This window comes from Eleutherodactylus coqui, chromosome 6 (assembly GCF_035609145.1).
Source record: "Eleutherodactylus coqui strain aEleCoq1 chromosome 6, aEleCoq1.hap1, whole genome shotgun sequence".
NCBI classification, from domain to species: Eukaryota; Metazoa; Chordata; class Amphibia; order Anura; family Eleutherodactylidae; genus Eleutherodactylus; species Eleutherodactylus coqui.
In genome coordinates, this window is record NC_089842.1 from 172,558,875 (window position 1) to 172,584,286 (window position 25,412).

General features: G+C 41.4%; 1 protein-coding gene across 1 annotated transcript in view; it reads right to left on the reverse strand.

Moving 5' to 3' along the window:
* Positions 1–25,412, reverse strand: part of LRRC9 (leucine rich repeat containing 9) — a 97,667-nt gene that overhangs the window by 19,299 nt on the left and 52,956 nt on the right. The window contains exons 20-27 of the mRNA XM_066608216.1: positions 24,651–24,791; positions 23,258–23,435; positions 21,711–21,931; positions 20,721–20,843; positions 19,281–19,411; positions 13,689–13,797; positions 719–852; positions 370–506 (exon numbers count right to left, since the gene is read on the reverse strand). Of these exons, the coding sequence (XP_066464313.1) occupies positions 370–506; positions 719–852; positions 13,689–13,797; positions 19,281–19,411; positions 20,721–20,843; positions 21,711–21,931; positions 23,258–23,435; positions 24,651–24,791 (1,174 nt within the window). The remainder of the gene's footprint in view (positions 1–369; positions 507–718; positions 853–13,688; positions 13,798–19,280; positions 19,412–20,720; positions 20,844–21,710; positions 21,932–23,257; positions 23,436–24,650; positions 24,792–25,412) is intronic.

The following is a 25,412-nucleotide window of genomic DNA, read 5'->3' on the forward strand; positions in this document are numbered from 1 at the left end:
GCTCGTGTGAAGCCACCCTAAGAGAATTATATTTATGTAAAAACTCGATTAACCTAGACTTTAAAGTCTAATATTTATGTTTCTGGGAAGATATCCTATGTGCATTAAGATAGGTCATCAATGCATGTCTGGTGGGGTCTGACTTTCAGGATCCCCACCAATTATATCAGAATGAAGGGGTTGTACTCCTTCAATGCAGTATTGGACACTGGGTCTCTCTCGTTCTCGGCCCCTTTTGTTTTTCTTATTAATGCTAGTTCTAGAAGTCTGACCTCTGTTGATCACAGACTGATGACCTATCCAAAAGACAGAACATTAATGTTAAAAGCTGGAAAAACCTTTTAAACCTTTCATTTCATTTTAACTCACCCTGCAGAAACAGAGATTTCAAGCTCTTCAGTCTTCCAAGCTGCAATTGCTGCAAATTACTGATGCCATTGAAACCCAAATGAAGTACCTCTAAACTCTGCATTATTGGAGACAGCGACTCCCCAAATAATGTATCTCTGTAAATGAAAAGAAAATAAGTGCCAAGTTGGGCATGTGAGGAGATGCATGCAACGCCTAAATCTGCTAGTACAAGTCAGACAGGTACAGATGCTCAGATTGTCTACACATGAGCGTGCTATAGTGGGTTTTTCTGTAACTATAATATCTAATATAGACCTGGAGATAATAAACCTTTATATATATCAAACCAGTTGTCAGCACTTAGTACCTGTTATTCTTGCCTTGCTGCCCATATCCACTGGAGTTAACTTTTTGGTGAAGTATCTGACGGTTGGTCAGGTGATTCTGGGATTTTTGTCTGGGCAGGATGGACTCAATGTGGTTGTAGTTAAGATATAAGCTCTATAGAAAGAAAATATGTTGGTTCTGAGTTTAATGTGAGACAGCCTAGATAAAGTATCGAAGTTCCCAGTCTCTGCTGATAAGAAGGTAAATGCCAGATTGCAGAAGAATGGATGATAACAGTAATCCTAATAATCTTTATATTTCTCAACATTTTACAAATCAGAGCGAACACAGACAAAATCAGACATTACATTAAGTGTTATACTAATAGGCAATTTGAACAATAGGAATGAAGTCCCTGCTCACAAGAGCTCACATTTTACACAAGGAAATAGGGGTAACACAAGAGGTCCAGCCATTTTTGTAGTATATAAGATGCGTGAGTCGTCAGCCAGTATCTGCTTATGTACAGATATAAAGTGCCTTTGAGTGTTGGTTTATATAGGAGAGAAAGTGATCTTTGCTCATGGTGTAGAGTTAAAGAAAAAGTGTATTTAGAATAAGGGTTGTAGAAGTAAAGCATTAGAGAGGGATAAGATCATGCATGGAGATTCATATTGGTAGAAAGTGAGAGTCTAATCAAGGCCCCAAAATTGAGACTATTTAAAAGGGTATTCGAGTTGTAGCTTTTCTATAAAACCAGTTCCTTATGAATTAACATAACAAACAGGCATATACTCACCCCTCTCCACTCCTCGCTGTGTCCCACAGCGCTGCTCGGTCCTCCACGCCGGTGTTTGTGTACAGGCTGAAGTCCCTCCTGGTTTACGTGACATCACAGGCACGACAGCCAATGACAGAGCTCAATGATCGAGCACTGAGTTCTGTCATTGGCTGCAGCGCCTGTGATATCTGGTAAACAGGCTGGGGTAGCCTTTAAATGTTACATCAGAGGGGAGTCCCAGGGCAGTGGTGTGGGACACAGTAGGGAGCAGGGAGAGGTGACAATATGCTTATTTTTTATGCCAGTTCATGAGGAACTGGTTTTGCAGAAATGCTACAACTCGAAAAACCCCTTTAAGGCAAATTTCTGGTGTCCTGCCATGAGAAATCTATACAATAATATTTAAAAAATTGCATGTACATACAGCATACAATCAGTTTATGGGAATTATTTTGTCTTTCCCAGAGGCCTGGTCTCCACTAACCACCTTGTCTTACCATTGGCTTCTCACACAGATCTTATTCTACATTCTGTGTGCGCGAATCATAGATACATCAGTTAAGAAAAACAAGTGAAATGTCAAACAGTGTACACAAATATAGGTTATAGTTTACAATACAAAGGCATTTGATTTTTGGCAAAACCAATATTTCTTCTTCTTTATGAGCTGCATGCTCATGAAGGAATCAGATTCTGAGTGAGAAGTAGATGGGGGTTAAATAAAAGAGTTAGATTAAGGAATATGGTAGGCCTCCCAAAATAGATGTGTTTTTAAGGCAGGCTTAAACCTGTGTAAATTGGTGTTTAACCTAATTTTCCAGAGTAGTGCATTCCAGAAAACCGGTAAAACTCCAGAAAATCTTGGAGATGGCTGTGGGAGGTTCGGATTATAGAGGAATTTAGTCTAAGATCATTAGCAGAATGGATAGCACAGTAGGGTGGTAGACAGAGATGAGGGAGAAGATATAGGGTGGTGTAGCACTGTGGAGAGCTTTATGGATCAGACTGATAAGGTTATATTGTGTTTTATAGTGGATGGGCAACGAGTACAAAGACTAGCACAAAGTAGATGCTTACATACATTTCAGCACCTAAATTTAACTCAGCAATCCTGCAAGACCAGCTTCAGAAACCCCCTGAAAACAGCTGTTATCACCCGAGAAAGCTTCAGTCCATTTATGTAATACAACACTTGTTTCCAGTAGAGATCTTTACTATATTATTTTAGAAGAGCAAAAACAGCAGGGGAAGTGAATAAAAACTTCTCTGATTGAAAAATGATTGAAAAACAAAGTCATAAAATCATATGTTAATATTTTATTTTGGTATTGCAATGACAGGCAATCAATTTATTAGATCATGCCTCTGGCATGGACTAAAGGCCCATTTACACAAAACGATGATCGCTCTAAATTCGCTCAAATGACAGTTTGAGTGACGGTTTTGAGCGATCATTTTTGCATAACTTTTAAGCAGCTAATTAGCTACTTAAGACTTATGAGGGCGGAGCGGGATACCGCCGCGATATCTCCGAGAACAATGCAGTCGTTTTGTATATGCAAACAGCTGCATTGTTCTCGGCGCTTTCAGCTAATGTTCCACTGAGAACTGCCAGCGGGATACCAGCTGAAAGAATGCTATCAGCACCGCCCATGAGATATCAGCGGGCGGCGCTGATGAGACTCATTGCTAATTTCTAGCTGGCTAAAAATTAGCGATGAACGAACAGTGCACGATGGCCGTGCTTAGGCGGCTTTTGAGTGAATTTTAAGCAATAATCGTTGTATCTAAGTGGGCCTTAATACCTATTGCAGACATGGAAGCTATAGGCTGCCTTGGTAATATGGTAATTGGCACCTCGCTATCATGTTGTGGGACAACGAAAGGCTAATAAGCAGCAGTCCCTTCCCTCTGTCTAACTCATTCGATGCCGTGGTTGCTAGTGACTATGGAATATAAAGGATTAAAGTATAACTGTACTTTCCAATAACTTTTGATATTTCATAGGTTAGGGGATCCAGGTAATGAGCCCCTTCCAATTGTTAAAATGAAAGAGCAGAAGAGCTTCTCTGAGCACTGTTTCTGCACCAACACATAGCTAAAGACAGACTCAATAGAAAGTCTATGAGCCTCACTTCAGATAGCCAGCGCTTCTGCTCCATTCTTCTAGCGATTGGTGGGGATCTTAGCACCCAGAACTTATATTTTGGAAAGCACAGTTATACTTTAAGCAATCATCCAGTAAGGCTTCACAATGTGAGATTAGCTGTCAATCACAGCCAGGCTTCCATAATGCTTCCACAATTTCTGAGCCCACAACATCACTAAGACATAGCATTATCTCCTATTGAGGTTAGGTGAGCACAATTAGGAAGAACCAGTGTGTCCATTTGTGAGAAGAGGTTGAACTGGGTTTAGGAATTGCTGTGTGTATACTCTTGTCCTCAGAATAGCAAGAAACAAATAGACAGGAAGAGAAGTTTAATAACAAAGGAGATGTTAGACCCCGGTAAAAGGCACCATGGAAATAAGTGATACTGGTGCAAGTATCTGTATATTTGCAAACATATTAAGTGCAAATTCATTAATTCCCATTATCCCAAATTTATGAGTTTTTCTGCAATACAAAGTAACGTAATATACATCTGGTCCTCTTTTTATGGGGAAGGTGTCAGTAGGAAATATAAATATATGCTTGATTACCTCTAATGGAACAGCAGTGAATCCATCCACATCCCTCACATTACTGTAAATACATACATTAAGCAAGACTGAATGCATTGCCTTGTATTATTCATAGAGCACTTAACTAGAGAGTCGGGATGAAAGGCTATACGGATTCTATATTAATATTACTTATTTATAGCACGGTTAGTCTTGTAGCTGAAACATCCTTCCGCAGAAATGTGCTATTATTAGGCCATACAAAGAAGTATACTTGTATACCAGCCCCTTTACATAGCTGATACAGATGCTATGTGCCTGTGCTGTCACCTTCAGGTCAGTGCTAAATCTATAGAGCTCATTTTTCATAGCCAGATCTCTGTGATCACTGAACTAGGAATACCTTAACTGCTTGCCATATAGAATGTGAACTTACATTTACTGCAAGAGGATCGGTTACCACTCCAAACATGTCTGTTTTAGTAGACACTTGTATTTCCCATGACAGTTTTGGAACATCTTTTATTATAACTTTGATATGTGCCATTCCTCTGTTATTCCTGCTGGAAATATGTGGATTAATTAACAGCTCCGTGTTACCATTCCACTTGTCAATATAGTCTTTCTCTACATGGTCTGGCGCTATAAGCACTGATTCTACACTGTGAGGCCTCTTTCACACAGGCGTTGCAACTTTCGGCAGCCCGCATCACAGCCGAAAATCCCATGAACGGGAGAAAGCTGGGATCAAGTCACGGCTAAATCTTCTGTTTTCTCGCCCGTTCACACTGCAGCCCGGAATTCTGTGGGACGAGGGAGAGACGTTAGCACTGCTAAAGTTTCTCCTCCTCCCCTTGCCGGCTGATAGTGGCAAATGGGAGCTGCCAGCAAGAGGAGGGACTTTAGTAGCGCTTGCCACGCTAAATTCCCTCCCTCCACAGTCTATGGCAGCCAATGGCAACGGGAGGCACTTTAGCAAAATGAGACTCTGCTAAACTCCCTCCCTCTTCCCTTTTCTGACGGCTCTCATAGGCTCCAATAGGAGTCTATGGTAATGGCCGTCGTATTCCCGCAAAAGATAGGACAAGTCCTATCTTTTCCGACAGCAAGTAAAAGAGGCCGGCAGGAATGCGCACCATATGTATTATCTTTTCCGGCCGGCCGATTTTACGTGCCAAAAAAAAATTAATCGCCCATCTGAACAGATGCATTGGAGTGCTTCAGATTTTCACGATTTTCGGCCAGCATTTCATCGCGGCAAAACCGTGTAAAGACACTTCCCATTAACACCCAAGTTGTCAGTTTAATCATACATTTCCAGGAGGATTAACAGAGGAACTGCACACGTTCTCAGAAAAGATACTTCAGAAGTTATTAAAGCAGACATGTCAGGAGAGATGCCAGGTCCTTTTATACTGGCTGTATGCCCCTTTTGTCTTGTATTTGGTGAAAATATATAAAAACATAGATAAAAAGTTTTGGCTCAACCGTTCTCCAGTTTTACATTGTAATGTATGAAAAACTCAGTTTAACTATGCAAATTAGATCTCCAGAAGCAAAATAACTGTTTCTTGTAGTGCCACCTATAAGTAGATATTCTGTAAATCAATGTCTGACCCATTAAAGAGTCTTGGAACAATATTACGGCTATCAGCCAAACCCGAGACACAAATCAGTATACACTTTTTGGAGGTTTTGCTTCAAATCAGTACAGAATAGGGTTGTAGTTGGCTGGGTGAGATGCCTTTGAAGCAGCTCTTGGAAGGTACTGGTCCTCTCTGCCAGGATCCATTAAGGTTTGCCTTGACGTGGCATATACTGATGGACATATACTGATTTTATCAAATCGTGCACTAAGAACCTTGCATTTTTATGCGGTTAGTACAAAAAAAAATTATGCATTAGTTTGCAGATATCAAGTGTGTAAGGGTGCTGAAGCACATGTTTATTACTGTATTTCTTGGAGCCATGGCTTATTGTGCACCTTCACACTTAATTTATTTGTTGGATGTACAGACTTTTGTTTTCTATATGCAATGTGTAGTAATAATGTTCCCCATAGTGACCCCAGTAGTAATAGTGTACCCCCTAGTGACCCCAGTAGTAACAGTGTACCCCCTAGTGACCCCAGTAGTAATAGTTGGTACTACATGGTTATTACGCCTTTTTTCTAAACTAAATAATCCTAATTTTGATACCCTTTCTGGGGATTGTAATCAGCCCATTCATTTTTTTATTTGGTTGCCCACCTTCGAACCCGCTCAAGTTTTTATGTCCTTCTCGAGTACTGTTGCCCAAAACTGTACACAATATTTCATGTGTGGTCTGACCAGTGACTTCTAAAGAGGAAGAAAAAATGCTCTCATCATGTGCCCCTAGACCTCTTTTTATGCACCCCATTTTCTATTCACCTGACACTGGTTATGCCAATTAGGTTTACAGGTAACTAAAATCCCCAAGTCCTTTTCCATGTCAGTGTTTCCCAGTGGTTTCCCATTTAACCATTTAATGTGTAATGGTGACATGCATTTCCCCTGCCCTTACATTTATCAGTGTTAAACCTCATTTGCCACTTTTCACCCAAGCCACCAATTTATCCAGATCCATTTGCAACCGTATGCTCTCCTCTCCTGTGAATTACTTTACATAGCTTTGTATTATCTGCAAATATTGATATTTTATTGTGCAATCCTTAAACGAGGTCATTAATAAGTATATTAAAAAGAACAAGGCCCAATAGTGCCCTCTGTGGTATCCCACTAGTAATAATGACCCAATCAGAGTATGCACCGTTAATAACCACGCTTTGCTTTCTATTACTGAGCCAGTTACTTGCCCAGTTACACACATTCTCACCCAGGACAAGCATTCTCCTTTTATATGCCTACTTTTTATGCGACACAGTATCAAATGCTTTGAGAAAATCATGGTATGTATATAAGATCCAGTGACTCTCCCCGATCCAGTCTAGAACTTACCTCCTTGTAGAAATTGATCAGATTAGTTTGATGGGGCAATGCTTTCTAAACCCATGGTGATCTGGAGTTATACATCTATTTTTATTGTGATACTCCAGGACAACATCTCTTAGAAACCCTTCAAACATTTTACCCACAATAGAAGTTAGAATTACCGGCTTATCGTATCCAGGTTCGCTTTTTGTCCCCTTTTTGAATATTAACACCACATTGGCTATGTGCCATCCAGTGGCACAGACTCTATTACTATAGAGTCTTTAACTATCAGAAACAAAGTTCTATCTATCACATTACTTGATTCCCTTAGAACCTGGAGCACATGCCATCATGTCCCCGCGATTTGACTATTTTAATCTGTTTAAGGTGGTTCTGCACTGGATTAGACGGGTGATATTGACTTGAGAGTTTACCTTATAACTCTGCATTTCACCTGACATTTCATTTTCAAGGGTGAATGTAAAGATTAAAAAAAACTATTTAATAGATTTGCTTCCTTCTTATCACCCTCTACAATTTTTCCTAATTTTTTTTTAATGGGCCAACACCATCAGTATTAATTTTTTTACTATTTATATAATTGAAGGACAATTTAGGGTAAGTTTTACTCTCTCTGGCAATAAGTTTCTGTCTACATATTTGATTTTATATGCTTTTTACATCATTTATTTTTTTCCTTATAGGTTTTTAGTGCTTCTTCACTGCCTTCTTGTTTTAGTAGTCTATATGCTTTCTTTTTGCTGTTTGTTACCCCCTTTACATCTTTATTGAGCCACATTGGTTTTCTCCTAATCCTAACCCTTTTATTCCTGTAAGGTATAAACTGCTCACAGTGAGTATTTAAGATGGTTTTAAAAATTTCTCATTTACTGTCTGTAGTTCGGTCCTATATGAGTTGCGAAAGGTAATTGTCTTTAGTTATTGAAAGAAACTTGTTACCTTTTTGAGATCCGCAGGTTTCAGCTTCCCAGTTTATCTCCAGACAGTTAAAGTCCCCCATAATAATTACCTTATTGTAATTTGCTGCTTCATCTATTTGCCTCAGTAATAGATTTTCAGTGGCCTATAGAAAACCCCTGAGGATTTTATTATTATTTTTCCCTTCATGTATCTCTACCCATAGACACTCCACATGTTCATCTTTCTCACATACATCTTCCTGTAGTGTGGTCTTTAAATTGGATTTTACATAAAGAGAAACCCCTTTCTGATTTTTATGATCCCTTCTGAACAGACTGTAAGACTGTAAGTTAACTACCCAGTCACAGCTTTTGTCCAACCAGGTTTCCGTTATTCAGACTATTTAATAGTTTTCTTCAGACATTATTACTTCCAATTTGTCAACTGCATTTGTCAGACTTCTAGCATTAGTCATCATACAGTTTAGAGGTTTTTAGTTATATTTTATATTAGTGTATTCTTACTCACCGTTCTGCCAGTTCTTACTGTACTAACCTCTACCACGTCTCTGCCTCCATTTTCATTACTCTGTCTACACTATTTTCCGCTCCATCTCTTTGGTTGCCATCCTCTTCGGTCCTTTTTTTAAAAACTCTTCCCACCTTCTAGCCCTCTACTTCCCCAGCACAGCTGCACCCTCCTCATTGAGATGTAGCCCAAGGAAGCTGTGCATTTAGTTCCAGGTTCTGGGCCTCTAAATGCGCAACGTGTTTACATCTCATACAGCAGTATGTTCAAGGACTGCATACATGGCACACGATGTATAGTGGATGGCATTATTAATCATGGAGCACATTCTAAATGGGGATCGTACAGATAGATTTGATAAAAGTATTATATGCAAGTGAAAATTAAAATAGATAAGACAGTAAATAGATATATTTAAATTAGACTAAAGTCTCTGAGTCTAAGTAACTAATCTCACTTCAGAGTACAGCACACTTAGAATACAGCATGCACACTCAGGTCACATACTTGCTTTTGTATATAAACCCTCTATCTCTAATACTCCTGCTCCTCATCTGTTTGAAAATGATAAGGAGTGCACTGTGTAGTCATGTCTGGGTCCCTTTATATTAGGACAAGTACTAAGGGTGCACTGTGTAGTCATGTCTGGATCCCCATATATTAGGACAAGTAATTATTAGGAAATTATAGTATCAGTGTTTCTGGTGGCGCAATGCGCCACACATCTCTGCTACATGCATGTCACACATACACAGCTCTGCTATGCTGCTTTCACATATGAGCTGCACGTGATTTACAAACTTCAGCAGCTCGCTGAGGAGACATGTTTGCTTGTAGCTTTTGCATATAAGCTGCACGCGATTTACAAACTTCAGCTGCTCGCTGAGGAGACATGTTCACTCGTAGCTTTCGCATATCTGCTGTACGAGATTTACAAACTTCAGCTGGTGGCTGAGATGAAATCGTGGCTTGTCGCGATGTCATGTAAGCTGCATTAGCTTCACGACGGCGTTGAACCCTCTGTGGTGACATGTTTGCACGACAGCAATGCTTTGTTTCAACAGTGGACAACGGTTCATGATTAGATGAAGGCTGGACTGGTGTTGGTGGCATTAGCACTTGAGATGACCTGATATCATGTTGAGGAGATGTGAAGATAGTGGTGAAGGACTATGCTTCAATGTTGTTGGTCAATACGCACTACCAGCTATGTATATGTACATTTGTGAGGTGTCATTTATTGGAGTCTCCACATAGGTGTGCAGCTGTCTCACAACAAGCTACAAACTGCCAGACTGCCATATGCATAGCAACTGAGCCCACGGGGGTTTGGGAGGGATGTAGTCCACCTAAAATCCCTCATCCAGCTCAGAGACCATGTGACCGATCACATGATGGTGACATCATCACAGGTCCTGTCAGCACACGAGCTATGTACGTGTAAATTTGTGAGGTGTCATTTATTGGAGTCTCCACACAAGTGTACAGCAGTCTCACAACCAGGTACAAACGTCTAGACTGAGTACTGCTATATCCACAGCAACTGAGGCCACAAGGGTGTGTGGGGGATGTAGACCAGCCATAATCTCTCATTCAGTGCACAAAGAGGATAAAGGACGTGTGATGATATCACCGTCATGTGATCAGGGGGTGGAACTAAGAGCTGGTAAATGATCACATAATGGTGACATCATCACAGGTGCTGTCAGGCTCTCCATGTAACTCACACAGCACACACGGACTGATGGACCAGTGGTCATTAGCACTTTCATAAAGAAACAGTTTTCTTCCTTCTAAAAGAGAGCTAATTTACATACTTTTCCCAGGGACTATTGCCTGTAACACTCCCTACACCAGCTGGATCTCCTCAAGGAGGATCAGTCTACCTGTGTGAATTGTGTAAAATATTCTAAGTATATACTTAAAGGGGTTGTCCCGCGCCGAAACGGGTTTTTTTTTTTTTTCAACCCCCCCCCCCGTTCGGCGCGAGACAACCCCGATGCAGGGACCTAAAGAAAGCTTACCGAAGCGCTTACCTTAATCCCCGCGCTCCGGTGACTTCTATACTTACCGGTGAAGATGGCCGCCGGGATCCTCTTCCTCCGTGGACCGCAGCTCTTCTGTGCGGTCCATTGCCGATTCCAGCCTCCTGATTGGCTGGAATCGGCACGTGACGGGGCGGAGCTACACGGAGCTACACGGAGCCCCATAGAGAACAGGAGAAGACCCGGACTGCGCAAGCGCGGCTAATTTGGCCATCGGAGGGCGAAAATTAGTCGGCACCATGGAGACGAGGACGCCAGCAACGGAGCAGGTAAGTATAAAACTTTTTATAACTTCTGTATGGCTCATAATTAATGCACAATGTATATTACAAAGTGCATTATTATGGCCATACAGAAGTGTATAGACCCACTTGCTGCCGCGGGACAACCCCTTTAAGATACTGAGGCTCAAGTCAGAGTTCTTTCTGCTATCCAGCTGTAATATTGGGGTTCTCTTTTGGGCAGAAGATCTGATATATCATATTACGGGGGCTGCATTCACACAAATGTATATCAGCTCGGTTTTCACGCCGAGCCGATATACGTCGTCCTCATCTGCAGGGGGGGGAGGATGGAAGAGCCAAGAGCAGGAACTGAGCTCCCGCCCCCTCTCTGCCTCCTCTCTGCCCCTCTGCACTATTTGCAATGGGGAGAGGTGGGACGGGGGCGGGGCTAGGTTCCGAGAATTAGCCCCACCCCCGTCCTGCCTCTCCCCATTGCAAATAGCGCAGAGGGGCGGAGAGGGGGCGGGAGCTCAGTTCCTGCTCCTGGCTCTTCCATCCTCCAACCCCGCTGCAGATGAGGACGACGTATATTGGCTTGGCGTGAAAACCGAGCCGATATACGTTCGTGCGAGTGCAGCCTAATACTGTATATCTGATATATGGCATCATTGGTATATCTCATATTAGGCATTACTATCCATGCTCACTTATTGTCCAATAAGTTACTAAGCTGTTTGCTGTACTAAATCCCAGTTTACTATAAAGAAGCAAGTGCGCCCATTCCTGTCCTTCAATAGGGCCCTAAGAATTCTATTTATGTCTCCGATACTTAGTGTCATACTGGGCTACATCTAAGCTTGTAACTTCTGAATTATGTAGATCTATCCATAATTCATAGCTCCATCAAATGCACTCCCAGAACCCTACTGTTCTTCATTTATGTACTTTCACTGTCCACTGGGATATCAAAAATGTAAAATGTAAGTTCACCCCTCACATACACCTACCAGAATATGCTACAGAACTGGTTAATCATTTATGAGATAAGATCATCTATTAGAAGCTCTAAGAACTGTAAGTTAGAGGTTTGACATTGCACCCCTCCTCAACCTCTGCTTTGGCATAAAGAGGTCTTGACATCCAAACCATATTGATACTCATTAGTTACGTATTTGTGGTTATCTGGTGAAAACACTATAAATTTGTTTCTTTTTATAGTTTTGAACAATTTAGAGAGCTTCATTATTTTCCCCGTAGTTATTTTTTCCAGTTCTTTCAGTCCCCTTCCATGATTTAGGCTATTTAACCGAAGGTACAATTGTGTTCTTTTCCTTGCGTTTTTGAACAGCATATTGCACATTTGCGCATGTATTGAGTGTGTATTTCCCATAGTCCTCTATGGTGTGCATGCAAAAAAATGAGTGAGACTGAACCCATTGAAATCAATAGATTCTATTCTCTGCATATTATGCCTATGTGAATTGGATCCTAAGTAGCAAGCCCACATTGTTGCATGTTTTGCTATGCACTAGCCACGAATCGCAGAAAAATCTGCAGGTGAGCCACTTTAAAGAAAATAAAGCCATAAAATAATTTTAAAAAATACAAAAACAAACAAACAATTATTCACCTCCATTTCTCACTGCTATGCAGAGTCTTTTCTGGTATGCTGCCATGCCCTTTATCCTAGGCTTCATCAGTAGGGTGTCATGTGGACATGTGACTGCAGCAGCCAATCATAGCCTGCAGCAGTCACAAAGGTCAAGACGTCATTGCTAGAGGCCAGGAGTGACCAGGGAAGCCTCTGCATAGGACTAAAGGCCCGATTACACGCAAAGACAATCTTTCAAACGATTGAAAGATTGAAAGTTTTAGCGATCATTTTGCATAAAGTGTTAATGGACTTTAATGTCCATTAACACTTTATCATCTTCATTTGCATGTAAAAGGGCCTCCAAGAGCTTTTTGCAGAGCCCAGCATGTGTGCTGCGCACTGCACACAACTGCATTGTTCTCTCATGGGCTGCCAGCAGAATACAATGTAATCTCCTGGCTCCCACTGAGAACACAGAGGTCTGTTGAGAGATACTTTATCTCTCTACGGCTGAACGATTGCTTTTAAGCTCTCTCTAAAATCATCGTGCAGGCGAAAAGTGCACGATGTGCACGTTTACACGCAACGCTTATCACTCATCTGCGGTCGTTTGAACGAATTTTGAGCGATAATCGTTGCATGGAAATGGGCCTTAAGAAGAAGATGCAGAAGGTGAGAATACGCTTTGGTAAATTGATCCATAACAGCATATTAGCAAGCAAATATTCACACAAATGCTGTGGATTTACCGCTGTGGAATGTTCTGTGGAAATACAGATGGCAAATCCACAAAATCTGCATGTTAGACATGTTAGACACATGCGACAACAAAAACGCAAAGTGTGAATGCAATCTAAAAAGATAACAGCAGATTCAAAAGCATTTTAATCAGTTGTATCCAAATGTACCCTCGGCAATATGCAGCTAAAATTAGGGTACATACACATGGATGAATAAAGAGATGTGCCCGAGGATCTCAGGTGCAACTCGCATTGGTCAACACACAGGCATCCTGTTTGTGTGCTGTACAATGAATAGGACAATGCATGTTGACGTGTGCTAATCTCATCCGAAAATCGGCCAAGAATAGGACTTTCTGTGATTTTTGTCCAAGTTAAAAAAAGCCCAAATGCGTACACCCATTCAGATGATGGGTGCTATTACCGCCTGATTTTCGGATTGAAAACTCGGTCCGAAAATGAGATGGTAAAAAAGGCCGTATGCATGTACCCTAGCTGTGAAATATTGCTATGTGTCATATGAGAAACAGATTGCAGTTATACCATACGTTACACTCACCTTCACATGAGATAGGAAAATTAAGCCACTGAATGATGTCAGGTTGTTATTCTCTAAATTCACTGCGTGAACGCTCTTAAAGTGGTCAGCTGGAACAAGGTCAACTGATCTACAATGACACAAGACATGCATTAGGTATGGCTCACATATTGGATGTAGTAATGCTAATTAAGGCCTATCTCATTAACGATTGGTTATGTATAATCAACAAAGTGTTGTGAGGTAAAGGCTCTGTTCACATTAGTGTTATGGTTTCTATTCTAAGGGTATGTTCACACATTGCAGAGAAATTATGCACCAAATCCCACATGAAAATCAGCACGTGTGATTGTATTGCAATCCATAGTGAAAAAACACACTATTTCCACAACAAATACAGCATGCTGCAAATTTCAAAATCCACACTATGACTCTCTTAACTGTAAGGACTTATTCACACAAGCGTATATCGGCCGGACAATATACGCTACTATCTGACGCACGGGCTCGGCGTATATGCCGCCAGGTAGGGCGGAGACAGACGGCTCTCTGCAAGGGGAGGAGGTGGGATGGGGTGGGTGTTAGTGTGCTGAGCACTCACCCCCTCTCCGCCCCTTGCCGCTGTTTGCAATTGGCGGGGGTGGGATGGGGCAGAGCTTAGCTTCAGCCCCTCCCATTGCAAACAGCAGCAAGGGGCGGAGAGGAGAAGAGAAGGGGGAGGGAGTTTAGCAGTCACGCTGCTAAACTCCCTCCCATCTCCGGCCACTGTCATTGGCTTCCATAGGAGTCTATGGCAGCGGCCGTAGTGCGGCCTGGAAGATAGTTCCAGGACTATCTTTCCTGCCTGGTGTAAAAGCACCTGACCGAGGACTTTTACGCCGCAGGAATACACCTGTGTGGTCTGATGCATTGGAATCCAATGCATCAGATGGTAGCATATATCAGCCGGCCATGAAAACGGCAGCCAATATACACTCATGTGAATAAGCCCTTAGGGTTGTTTCACATTGGCACTGGGGATTTTTGTTTCCTGCTCTGTTCCGGGAGCAGGAAATTCGAATCCTGCAGCTAAAACAGCACCAAGTGGACCGCATTGACTATAATGGGGAATGGGGTACTCCCATTTTCCACCCAGCTGTCTGGCTTCTGAAAGGAAGAAAAAGCGCAGCATGCAGCACTTTTTCTTTGGGTATTTTCAGTCGTATTTGTGATGGAAACTCAGTCCGGAGGCTCCAATACAGGTGTGAAACCGCCCTAAGTGAATGGCGTTGGTTAAAACACCATTCACATAGACTGTATTGTACATTGCTGTGGAATTTCACAGCAATCCATGATATGCAAACTTACCCTAAACATTGCTATGACAGATTCATTTTTAAATGGATATCATTAAATCCAGATGGATCCCACTGACTTATAATGCAGCATCCACATTTCTGCCTATGAGTGAACAGGAAAATAGGATTTTCCAACCAAACACATCTTTTTGCAAGGTAAATATTTATAGCTTCTTAGGTGCAACGTGCTTTTTCTTTTCATCCAAATAGGATGTTTTATGCAAAGGCAGCATATTCTAGGAGTGGTGGTTTTTGTGCATTTTTATCCCATTGCATTAAATTCCAGCAATCACAATTGTGCAGTTATTTTGATGTAATTATTGGTGTACTAGAGGTGTAGTTGTAAACTGCATCACAAATCCTTCAGCTGAACAATGCGCGAACAAGGCTAAAACTACAAATTTTATCAGACTGAGGAACTTTAATTTGCATTGATTTTTGATTCCTAAATGCAAAATTAGGTAATAGAGATGAGCGAACGTGCTCGGCCACGCCCCTTTTTCGCCCGAATACCGCGATTTTCGAGTACTTCCGTACTCGGGTGAAAAAATTCGGGGGTCGCCGTGGCGGCGCGGAGGGTTGCAGCGGGGAGTGGGGGGGAGAGGGAGAGAGAGAGGGCTCCCCCCTGTTCCCCGCTGCTACCCCCCACGCCGCCACGCCTCTCCCCGCCCCCCGGCGACCCCGAGTACTTTTCACCCGAGTAGTGAAGTACTCGAAAATCGCGGTATTCGGGCGAAAAAGGGCCGTGGCCGAGCACGTTCGCTCATCTCTATTAGGTAACCTTCTGAATAGCCTTCATTAAAAATTCCTATCACTTTGTGGGTGTAGAGTCTGAACAACTCCTGTACATAGCTGGCTCTAGTATTTTTTGACACAGATCTGACAGCACACAGCTCCTGGCTGCTGATAGCTTTTGCTGAGTTTAATGAAATTCAAAATCCTCTTCTTACTCTCAGCCAATCAGATATCAACTGACAGTTAAAGGGGTATTCCAGCTACACAAAGTTGCTATCAAATAAATGCTAATCAAATGTTATAAAAGTTTGCAATTTCGTTCTGCTTTCAATTTTGGGTCTGTTGCTCTATAAACCATTAGTTTCTCCTGGCACTTCAAAAGTGTTTATTGACAGGTTGCCTTAGATACGACCTGTAAGCACTCCAGCGCTACAGGTCAGGCTTGGAACGACCATGGACGGATTTTTTAAATTCAGCTCTCGAGACTGGATTGCTGACCAAGAACTTGGCAATGCTTAGAGGGAACATGCACAGGAAGGAAGTACAGAGCAGGATATTATGAGAAATGTAGTTTCTAGATGTGGCGGCCATCTTGGAAAATAGTGATGTGGGGAAACATCAGAAATGGAAAACATGATAAGAAGGTAATGGCTGCTCGATACCCATAACCAAAAACATGGTGCAAACACCTTTCATATCTGGAATTTTAAAAAATTCACTTCACAACTGGACTACCCCTTTAAGTATGTACTGATTTGACCTAATGAATGTAATACCTGTTCATGACAACTATTTCTTTAACAGTTTGGGTTGTCCCATGAATACAACTCCTTCTTGAATGGAAGCCTATTAGGGCAAATGCATATCACAGTAAGGAGTCCACTGCCCAGGTCCCCCTTCTATGAGCCAGAATATAGGACCCCTTTGTAAGAGCACCTCCTGCACTGTTGGACTTGGCTCATCCAAGCATTTACATGGAAAGAATGGACACAATGTACTACTAAATTTCCCCTGCAGTAATAAATAAATGGTCATTCATGTAATGGACTGACACGTTGGGGCTGCCAGAGCAGGAGCTGTTCCTTTAGGTTGGCACTCAACTCCAAATCAGATTAGGGAGGTCCTAAGGGAGACCCCACCCCCCATCACATCCATATCCGCTAATTGTGCATATGGACAGAGTGTGTCTTCATGAGATCACCCCTTTTAGAAAATCAGTCTTTAGAGTATATATGCTTTTACATGAACTGTTGATAATGTTGTATACAGTACATTGATAGTTGATATAACTGCATCCATTTACAGTAGATCTGTGCACTCGCTGGGAAAGTTGAAGAGTTAAGAATGTTTACATATTGTGGATTTGTTACATTTTTTTTTAACTGAAACGTTGCACAACTTTGTAAAAACTGCAAGATGTAGACACAGTCTAAAGCCTTCTTCATACAAGCTTTTCTATGCAACTAATTAGGCCACAATAAAATATTGTGACCATCTGATGTATTCGTTCAGATGGCCGCATAAAAACATTGCGGGTGGGATAATAGGACATCGGACGATTTAATATGTAGTCCGAAAAGATAGGTCTTGCCCTATATTTCAGCCGATATACGCAATCGGCTCCCATAGTCATCTATGGGAGCTGCTAAAAAAGGAAAGCGGGTGAGTTTAGCAGCGGCCAACACTACTAAAACATGTCACCTGGCTGTATTGAGCCATTAGAAGTAATTCCGAGGATTTATCTCAACTGAAGAAATTCCGAACTGCGGTGTATATACTCTACACCCGGCTGTGTGAATGGACGAGAAAACACTAATTTTAGCTGCAACTAGATTGCAGCTTCTTCTCGTTCATGTTCTTGAAGCGGCCGGGGTAAAGACGTATCGCCTGTGTGAATGAGGCCTTAGAAAGAAGCAAAATTCAGGGCCTCACCGTATCCCAAAAATGATCATACTGTACTCCAAATTTATGTTTTAACATTCTCACTCAATTCATGAAATAATAAACAGACATGAAATGATAATTGCTGTTTATTATTTCCTAAGTCCAGCGAGGATAATTGAGCATCAAACGTATATTAGAGACCTCCATGTGTAGAATTCTATTGGATTCCTATGCTCTGTATTATAAACCCACTGTTTGAAGAATATGTTCTGCATGTTATAAAATATTCATAAAAGATTATTCATAGAGACCATAACTTATTCATACATCCCCATTTCTATCATCATAGCTGTAAAAGGCATCCATAGAAATGAAAATCTGGCTGCTTGCTATATGAAAGCTAAAGCTTCCTCCATTTTTACAGACCAGTACATAAACATAATGCCTGGATTTTTGGTGTCCTATAAAGAAGAACTTTAGCCGTCCATTAGCCCGTTCCCTCCAGATACCACAACCCAGGTGCTGAAGGGGAGTATACGTATTACAGTGACAACACTAGAACTACAGAAGAGTGTATAGACAAAGTGTTGTAACTCATGGGTCGTGTCTGTCACCTCCGTCCAGTCCTGTTGAGAAATCAGACTAACGAATTCAGAAGCAAGAGAAAAGGACAGGCTGAATGACATAGAATACAGAGGGTTTCTGGGTTGCTAGACATCCGAGACAAGGCAACTGAAGGTGGTAGAAACGGAGGTGAAGTCTAGGACCTTTGCTTGATCTGCCCCGACTAGACTTGTCAATAAAGCAGAGAACTCACCCCAAAAAGGTCTATCCCACATCTGGAACCTAAATTGATTCCCGGCAGTAGGGCCTCATGTTGCGCAGTGTTAAGGCAGCAGAAATGCAGTCTTAAGCTCTCGCTCACGACCTGAAGGTTGCGAGTTCAATCCCTGCATGGTTCAGGTAGCTGGCTCAAGGCCTTCCATGAACAAATACAATAGTCAAGTCCAGACTTCAAGAGCTACAAAAGTCAGCACAAGTCATAGTCTGAAGTTTAAAGTCCAAAAAAGGAAGGCTCCGAAAAAAACTCTCAGAAGCACACAGACAATACACACCTAACCACTGAGCAGGACCAGCATACAAATGTATTACGAGCATCTTCTGCAAATATCCTGAACAAGTCACTGATAGGAGGACTGAGATGATAGACAGCTCAGCCAGCCTATCAGCCCTAGAACAGAAAAGAGACGTTTCTCTCTCGGCGTCGAGCGGTGAATGCCACTGCGCACGTGCTGGTAAGTGCATCACATGGTCCAATGCTGATGCTGGGATGTCACACCGGACACTTGCATGTGTCAGAACCCCGTCGGTGCAAGCAGTGCCGTGACAGTGTCTCCTCTTACTGAAAGAGTGGCTAAAGGTTCTCTAATAAATAATTGCAGTAGGAAACTTTGTCTTTTACTGGACTTTCCCTACAAGTATCTCACTTCTTCATGTCATTTCTGCATATTGCTGCAAATAGTTTCCAAAGGTATACTTTTATATTCAGTGCTGCACTAGTCAAATAATATCACATTTCCAATGGATGCTGCAGTAAAGTACAAATTTGCACCCTAAACAAGGACTGTGCAATGTACTGTATAAAATGGAATCATACCTAATTGATGAGGATCTCCAGTTTAACTCTTGCAGTTCAATAAAATTTTGATGCCCAATTTTTTCAGCAACCATATCAGAACTAAGCCTACCGCCAAACATGTCCTTAGCATTTTCACACTCCACTGGGTCCTTTAAAATTAAAAAAGTACATGATAAAATGCCTGCATTGGACATAAAAGCAGAATCTCTAGGAAATAATACTCTATATATTATATAAATCCTTAATGTTTCAAGCACTGAATCAATGTGAATAACATATAGCATATTCTCCATCATACAGATTTTGGGTAAATTATAAGACCCAATGTCCACGGGCAAATTTGAATTGCAGAATCCGCGCGGGGCACCCGTGCAGACGATCCGCCATTCAAGACGCCCATAGGGAGACATGGGCATCCGCAGCTTAATTAAAGCAAGCAGGCCCACAAACATCAGCAAGAAGACCCGGACAGGTACGCAGGGTGGCTGGCCGCAGGCAGGGTCGGATTCTGCTGCAGGCCCCATGTCCACGAGCAAATTTGAACTGCGGAATCCGCGCAGGGCACCCGCGCTGACCATCCGCAATTCAAGGCACCTGTAGGGAGACATGGGCGTCCGCAGCTTAATTAAATCATGCAGATTTGTTTCACGGACCTTCTGGTCTGGAAAACAATTCGCAGCATGCTCCATTTTGCTGAAGTTCCCGCAGGGAAGTCAATGGAAGCCGTCCGATCCGCGGCCCGTCCGCCATTGAATTGCTGATGGCCGCGGATTGGCTGGCTCTTCCGCACACAACTGCAGTGAAAACCTGGACAGGTAAGCATGGTCCTCTGCCGTGGGCAGGGTCGGATTCTGTTGCGGGCTCCCACATGCGGAATCCGACCTGCCCGTGGACATTGGACCTAATGTAGATGGGAAAAGTTCATATATAAAAAGGAAGAAGTACAGCTCAGCCATGTGAGGACTGTAATATAGATGTCGGTATAATGTAGATTACTCTATGATAGTGTTATTCAGGCATGGCCCTGGTATTCAGGCATTGTATGGCAATGTACCTTGGCATTTTTCACCACCGCCTGATGTATTTAGACATGATAAGGTATTATTATTATTTGGACAATGTATGGTACAGTTACTTAGGCACTTTATAGCACTATTATTTGGGCACTGTTTGGCAGATATGGAAGAATACAGCAAATATCCGACTCCGGACCCCAAGTTGAATAAAGCCCACTCTGAAAATAATATATAGAGATGAGATTGGAGGACATTGTAATTATAAAGTGTATCTGGCTAACATCATTTAGTCCCAAAATCTATTCCACATGCATTGCATTAAATTATATTAGTGCATTCATCAGCAGAGAGAACTTCCACAATGATAGGCAGAAGTAGAAAGCACCAACACTAATTGTTAATGACATAGACCACCTACTTTCCTTTAATAAAATATGCTTACCACAGCAGATCCGTCCAGAGCTTTCAGAGGCGAAAGATGAAAGATAACAAACAATCGATAGTTATCATGATTCAGTGATATTGGATTACTGTGCAGGTCCAAAATCACAATGTTGTTTAAGCCCTAATAGGAAAATATTGCACATGTAAGATATGGTTGTTATGAGACTAGTTAGATGCACACAGAGGCTGCCATCACTTAGATGTGAGTGAGGCAAGAGAAGAAAATATTTTGGGTGCTATTTATCCTTCTTACCCTTTGGATCTGGAGTAGCAGTAAAATGTAATGCCCTTCCTTAACGTCCTTATTATACTGACAAATACACTTTTAAAGGGCCATTTCGGCTAAAACACATTTTCCATCCCTACCCCCGATTATTTGTCACATTATGGAAGACTGTTATGTATAATGCAGTCACTTCCATGCAGTGCAGCCTCCTATCTGATACTTATCAGACACCATCTTGATGTTGAGATTTCACTCTGCTTTTTCTTTCACTATTCAGTGTTATTAATCCCATGATGCATCAGTACAACATCATATAAGAAGCCAAAAACTGTACCTTCTCTGCCTGCAAGGGGGACACTGATTATATTTATCATTATTCTGTATAGTCACCTAAATAAGCTATAGACCATAAGTATACATGAACTATCATTTCTTTCATTATAACTGTGTGACAAGAGTCTCTGATCATCATCATTAACTGTGATAGCAGTTTGTATCCCCCTCTAAAGAGCTTGTGTGGTAAGGTCCATCACATAGGAATTATGCTGACTAAAAAACAGACTTTTTGAAAGGAACATAAAGCCAAGTAAACCTCAGAAAGTCAGAATGTGCTCACATGAGCCACCTTAAGAGAAGGGTTCCACAAGGTTTCCCATAGAAAGGAATAACTAAACAAGGGGATACTAGCTGTAAAGATATCTGATAATGGAAGTTATTGATTCACAGCTTATTCTTAAATGACAAGTGTTAGTACAGTTTTACCTTAAGGGTGTAGATCTCTTGGGTGTTAGATATTTGGTTATTACTCAGGTAGAGTTCAATTAATGATTGGGCTTTCTGCAGTCCAGCCAATGAGTTGATGCGATTGTTTTCGACAGACAGAAAGTGAAGATGAGACAGATTATCGATAACTCCTTTATCGAAACTTGTAAGCTGGTTATTGTTAATACTGAGGTGCCGGAGATTCACAAGCTTCGAGAGTCCTGGAAAATAGTCGTAGAACAGGAGGCTACAATTAACATAAGTGGTTAATATTCTTTTAATTCCTACTGCATGTTACAAGAGTGCCTATCTCTCCATGTTGGGTTTCTATCTTCTATGCAGAATACTGCATAGGGGCAGTGTGAAAAAAGCCCCAGACCCCTCATGACGTTGCTGAAACATATTGAGGGGGCTGAGCCCATGCCATTTGCAGTGGGATTCAGCTTTAACCGACAAATAGGGTCCTGCTGCAACAGGCGGGACCAAAGATAATTTTGATTCTAGCAGTTAATTCTTTAAAAGTCAGAATCAATGTTGATCACAGTATGTAATATGGTTAACAGAGGGGGGAAGCTCCCTCTGTGACGTCATTGGTCGGCTGCAATTCAATCGTAGAGTGCCAGTGGGTTGCCACAACTAGTACTGCTAATGAAAAGTGATAGTAAACTGCAATACAGAAGCAGTGCAGTGTATTATCTGAGTGATCATGGGATAGCAGGTTCAAATCCCCTAGAGGGACATAAAAAAGGTGAAAAAATATGTATAAAAATGGTGAAAAAAAATCCACATAAAAACAAAATAACAACACCTCCCCTTTTTTGAGCACTTTTCAGATTTTAAAATATATGAATATGTACCTGTACAAAAAAAACTAAGCCAAAATGTTGTTTGTGTTCATTCATCTGCCCCCCAAAATCAAACATAATAAAAGTGAACAAAAAAGGTGTATACAAATGCACTCCAAAATGGTAGGATAGATGATCAGAGCAAAGAAGCCCTCACATAGCTACATCAATGAACAAGTAAAAAAAGTTATAGGTCTTCGAATGCAATGATGCAAAAAAAAAAATTATTTCCCAAAAGGGTTTTTATTGTACAAAAAAAGGAAAAACCTAGAAAAAAATATAATTTTAGCATTGTCGAAATTGTACCGACCCGTAGAAAAAATTATCATATTATTTATACCGCACGGTAAATGCAATAAAAAAAAAAAAAAAAAAAAGAAGAAGAAGCAGGCAAAAATGCCCCCGCAGACAAAAAATAATAAAAGTTATATAATACACTATATGTACCCCAGAATGATAGCAATAAAAACAGCAGATCTCCATGTAACGTACAAGATGTTATATGTTTGTATCGACGGGAGAATAAAGTTATGGCTTTTGAAAAGAAGAGATGAAAATCTCCAAAATGCTTTGCGTCCCTAAGTACCAAACTAGGTCGTGTCCTTCAGGGTTTCAGGCCATTTATTATTATAGAATCCTTTTACACGATATTGGTGCAAAACCATCAAGTCTTCATACAGATTATAACTCTGTCCAGAATACCTTCCAATTTGGTGATGCAGTTTCCATCTAGACATAGCTCTTCTATCTTCACACAATTTTCTAGACCTTCAATTCTAGAAAGATGATTGTTACTGAAAGATACCCAGCGGAGGTTTTCCAGTTTCTCTAAATTTGTGATCCTGGAGAGATTCTGTCCAACCAAATTTACTGATGTAATCTAGAAAAAAAGAAATAAAATGTATCATCATGAGCAATAACATTTTCACATTTCAAAATGGATCCATTGGGTTAAAAAGTAACACATCCCAGTTGCTTTGGGAACGGTCATAAATGTTTCCTTCCTAATATTTGCAGAGCTGAACACTGTGGTTATCAGAGAAGATATATCTTACTCCGAGCCATTTTGGTACCGCTGAATGAAATGAAACCTGACAAGCAAGCTCTTAACCTTTAGTTGTGGGAACATTACATGATTTCACATGATCAGTCATATTGCAGCTTGGTGAAACTTTTACCTTGGGGAACGGAGTTCTGAGACTGCAGATTATATCATTTCATGTTTCCGAGATATTTAAATGGAAAACAAAAAGCAAAAGAATGTTGCCTTCCTGTTCTAAATAATCCAATATAAGTTTCTGTACGGTGAAATAGAAAAAATAACTGCCAGTACAATGTATTGAAAGACATTATTTAGTAATTTAAGGGTATTTGTCATATCCTATATGACCATTATAAACTAAATAAATAAATCTTGTATAGTGCCACATAAGGCTGAGTTGACCTTGAGCCAGCTACCTGAACCAAGCGGGATTAAACTTGCAACCTTCAGGTCGTGAGTGAGAGTTTACACTCTGCGCCACATGAGGCTCTTTAAACTCAGTTTATGGGCAGATAGAACAGGGATGTAGAGCTCAGGGGTGTATTTTTTTATACTTACCATGCTATGATGAGAGGCTCCAAAACCTCATAGGAATGATCTCATCAGAGAGAGGAGGGATTAAACTGGCTGAACAGGAAGTGAGTTTTAGAGGTTAAATATACCAACGTGTTTGCAGAGGTTTTTGCAAGTGTCAAATTCCCGCCTGTAAAATGTGACGAAGCGAAGCCATTGATTTCAATGGATTCGTTTTCACGAGTGTGTTTCTTGCACGCAATTCCTACGTGCGAGAAAGGGTAGGCTTTGCCTTATCTTTTTGCTTTTTTTTTTTTCTGCATGCAGTAGCGCTGGGTTTAATCAAGTATCTTTCCAAGTCATGCTAGCTGCTCTATGTCAGTTCCTGTATGAATAAATCAGCTTTAATTTTGCAGCATTCTTTTTGAATCATCCTGTATTAAAAATCTCTCATGCCAATATTTTCTGTAAATATTTCCTTTGCTTCTAAGAATCAGAAGCAGATACGATGAAACGCCTGTATGTTAATGTTTTTCTTACCATATGATACCAGCTGTTATTAAATTCGGCATACGGATCCAGGCAGTTCTTGCTAATTTGAGAGATGATCTGAGCAGAAGGTAGTAGACTAAGGCAACGTGGTCTAATGTGATCTGTTCTTGCGCTGATCTGCAGCAATGCCTGCAAAACAGCATAAGGGCTTGGTCAGATGAGCGGGTTTTGTAGAAGCGCAAAATGAACGCATCTAAAAGAACCAATGGGTTCCTGTAGAAGCGTTTATATGCGATGAATTAGAGGCGCAAAACGGCACGCACCTAAAAAAGATAGAACATGCACTACCTTAGGTGCACGCCGGGCAGGAGTTTCCATTGACTCCTATGGGAGCAGGAGTTAATGGAAACATCTGCGCAGGGAATAGATTCCCCACAGCTTATAGCAGGACATTTAAAAGATTAGAAGCACCTTTTAAATGTCCCGTTGTAAAATCCTGTTAGTCCCCGCAGGAATTAATGGAACCCCCCGGGAATCCCCTTATTCCCGCAAGGACTAACAGGAGTTTACAGTGGGACATTTAAAAGGTGCTTCTAGACAGCACCATTTAAATGTCCTGCTGTAAACTGCGGGGTATTCCTCCTGCCCCCTGCTGGGCAATTTCCCTAGCAGTGGGGGCAGTAGGGGACTCCCTCCACCTCTCTCCCCATGGGAATTCCTCATAGTGGGGAGAAAGAGGGGGGCGAGGTTACAGGGCTTTCCCCTGAGCTTCCCCAGAGAGCTTGGGAGGGGCAGAGCTAGAGGGACCCG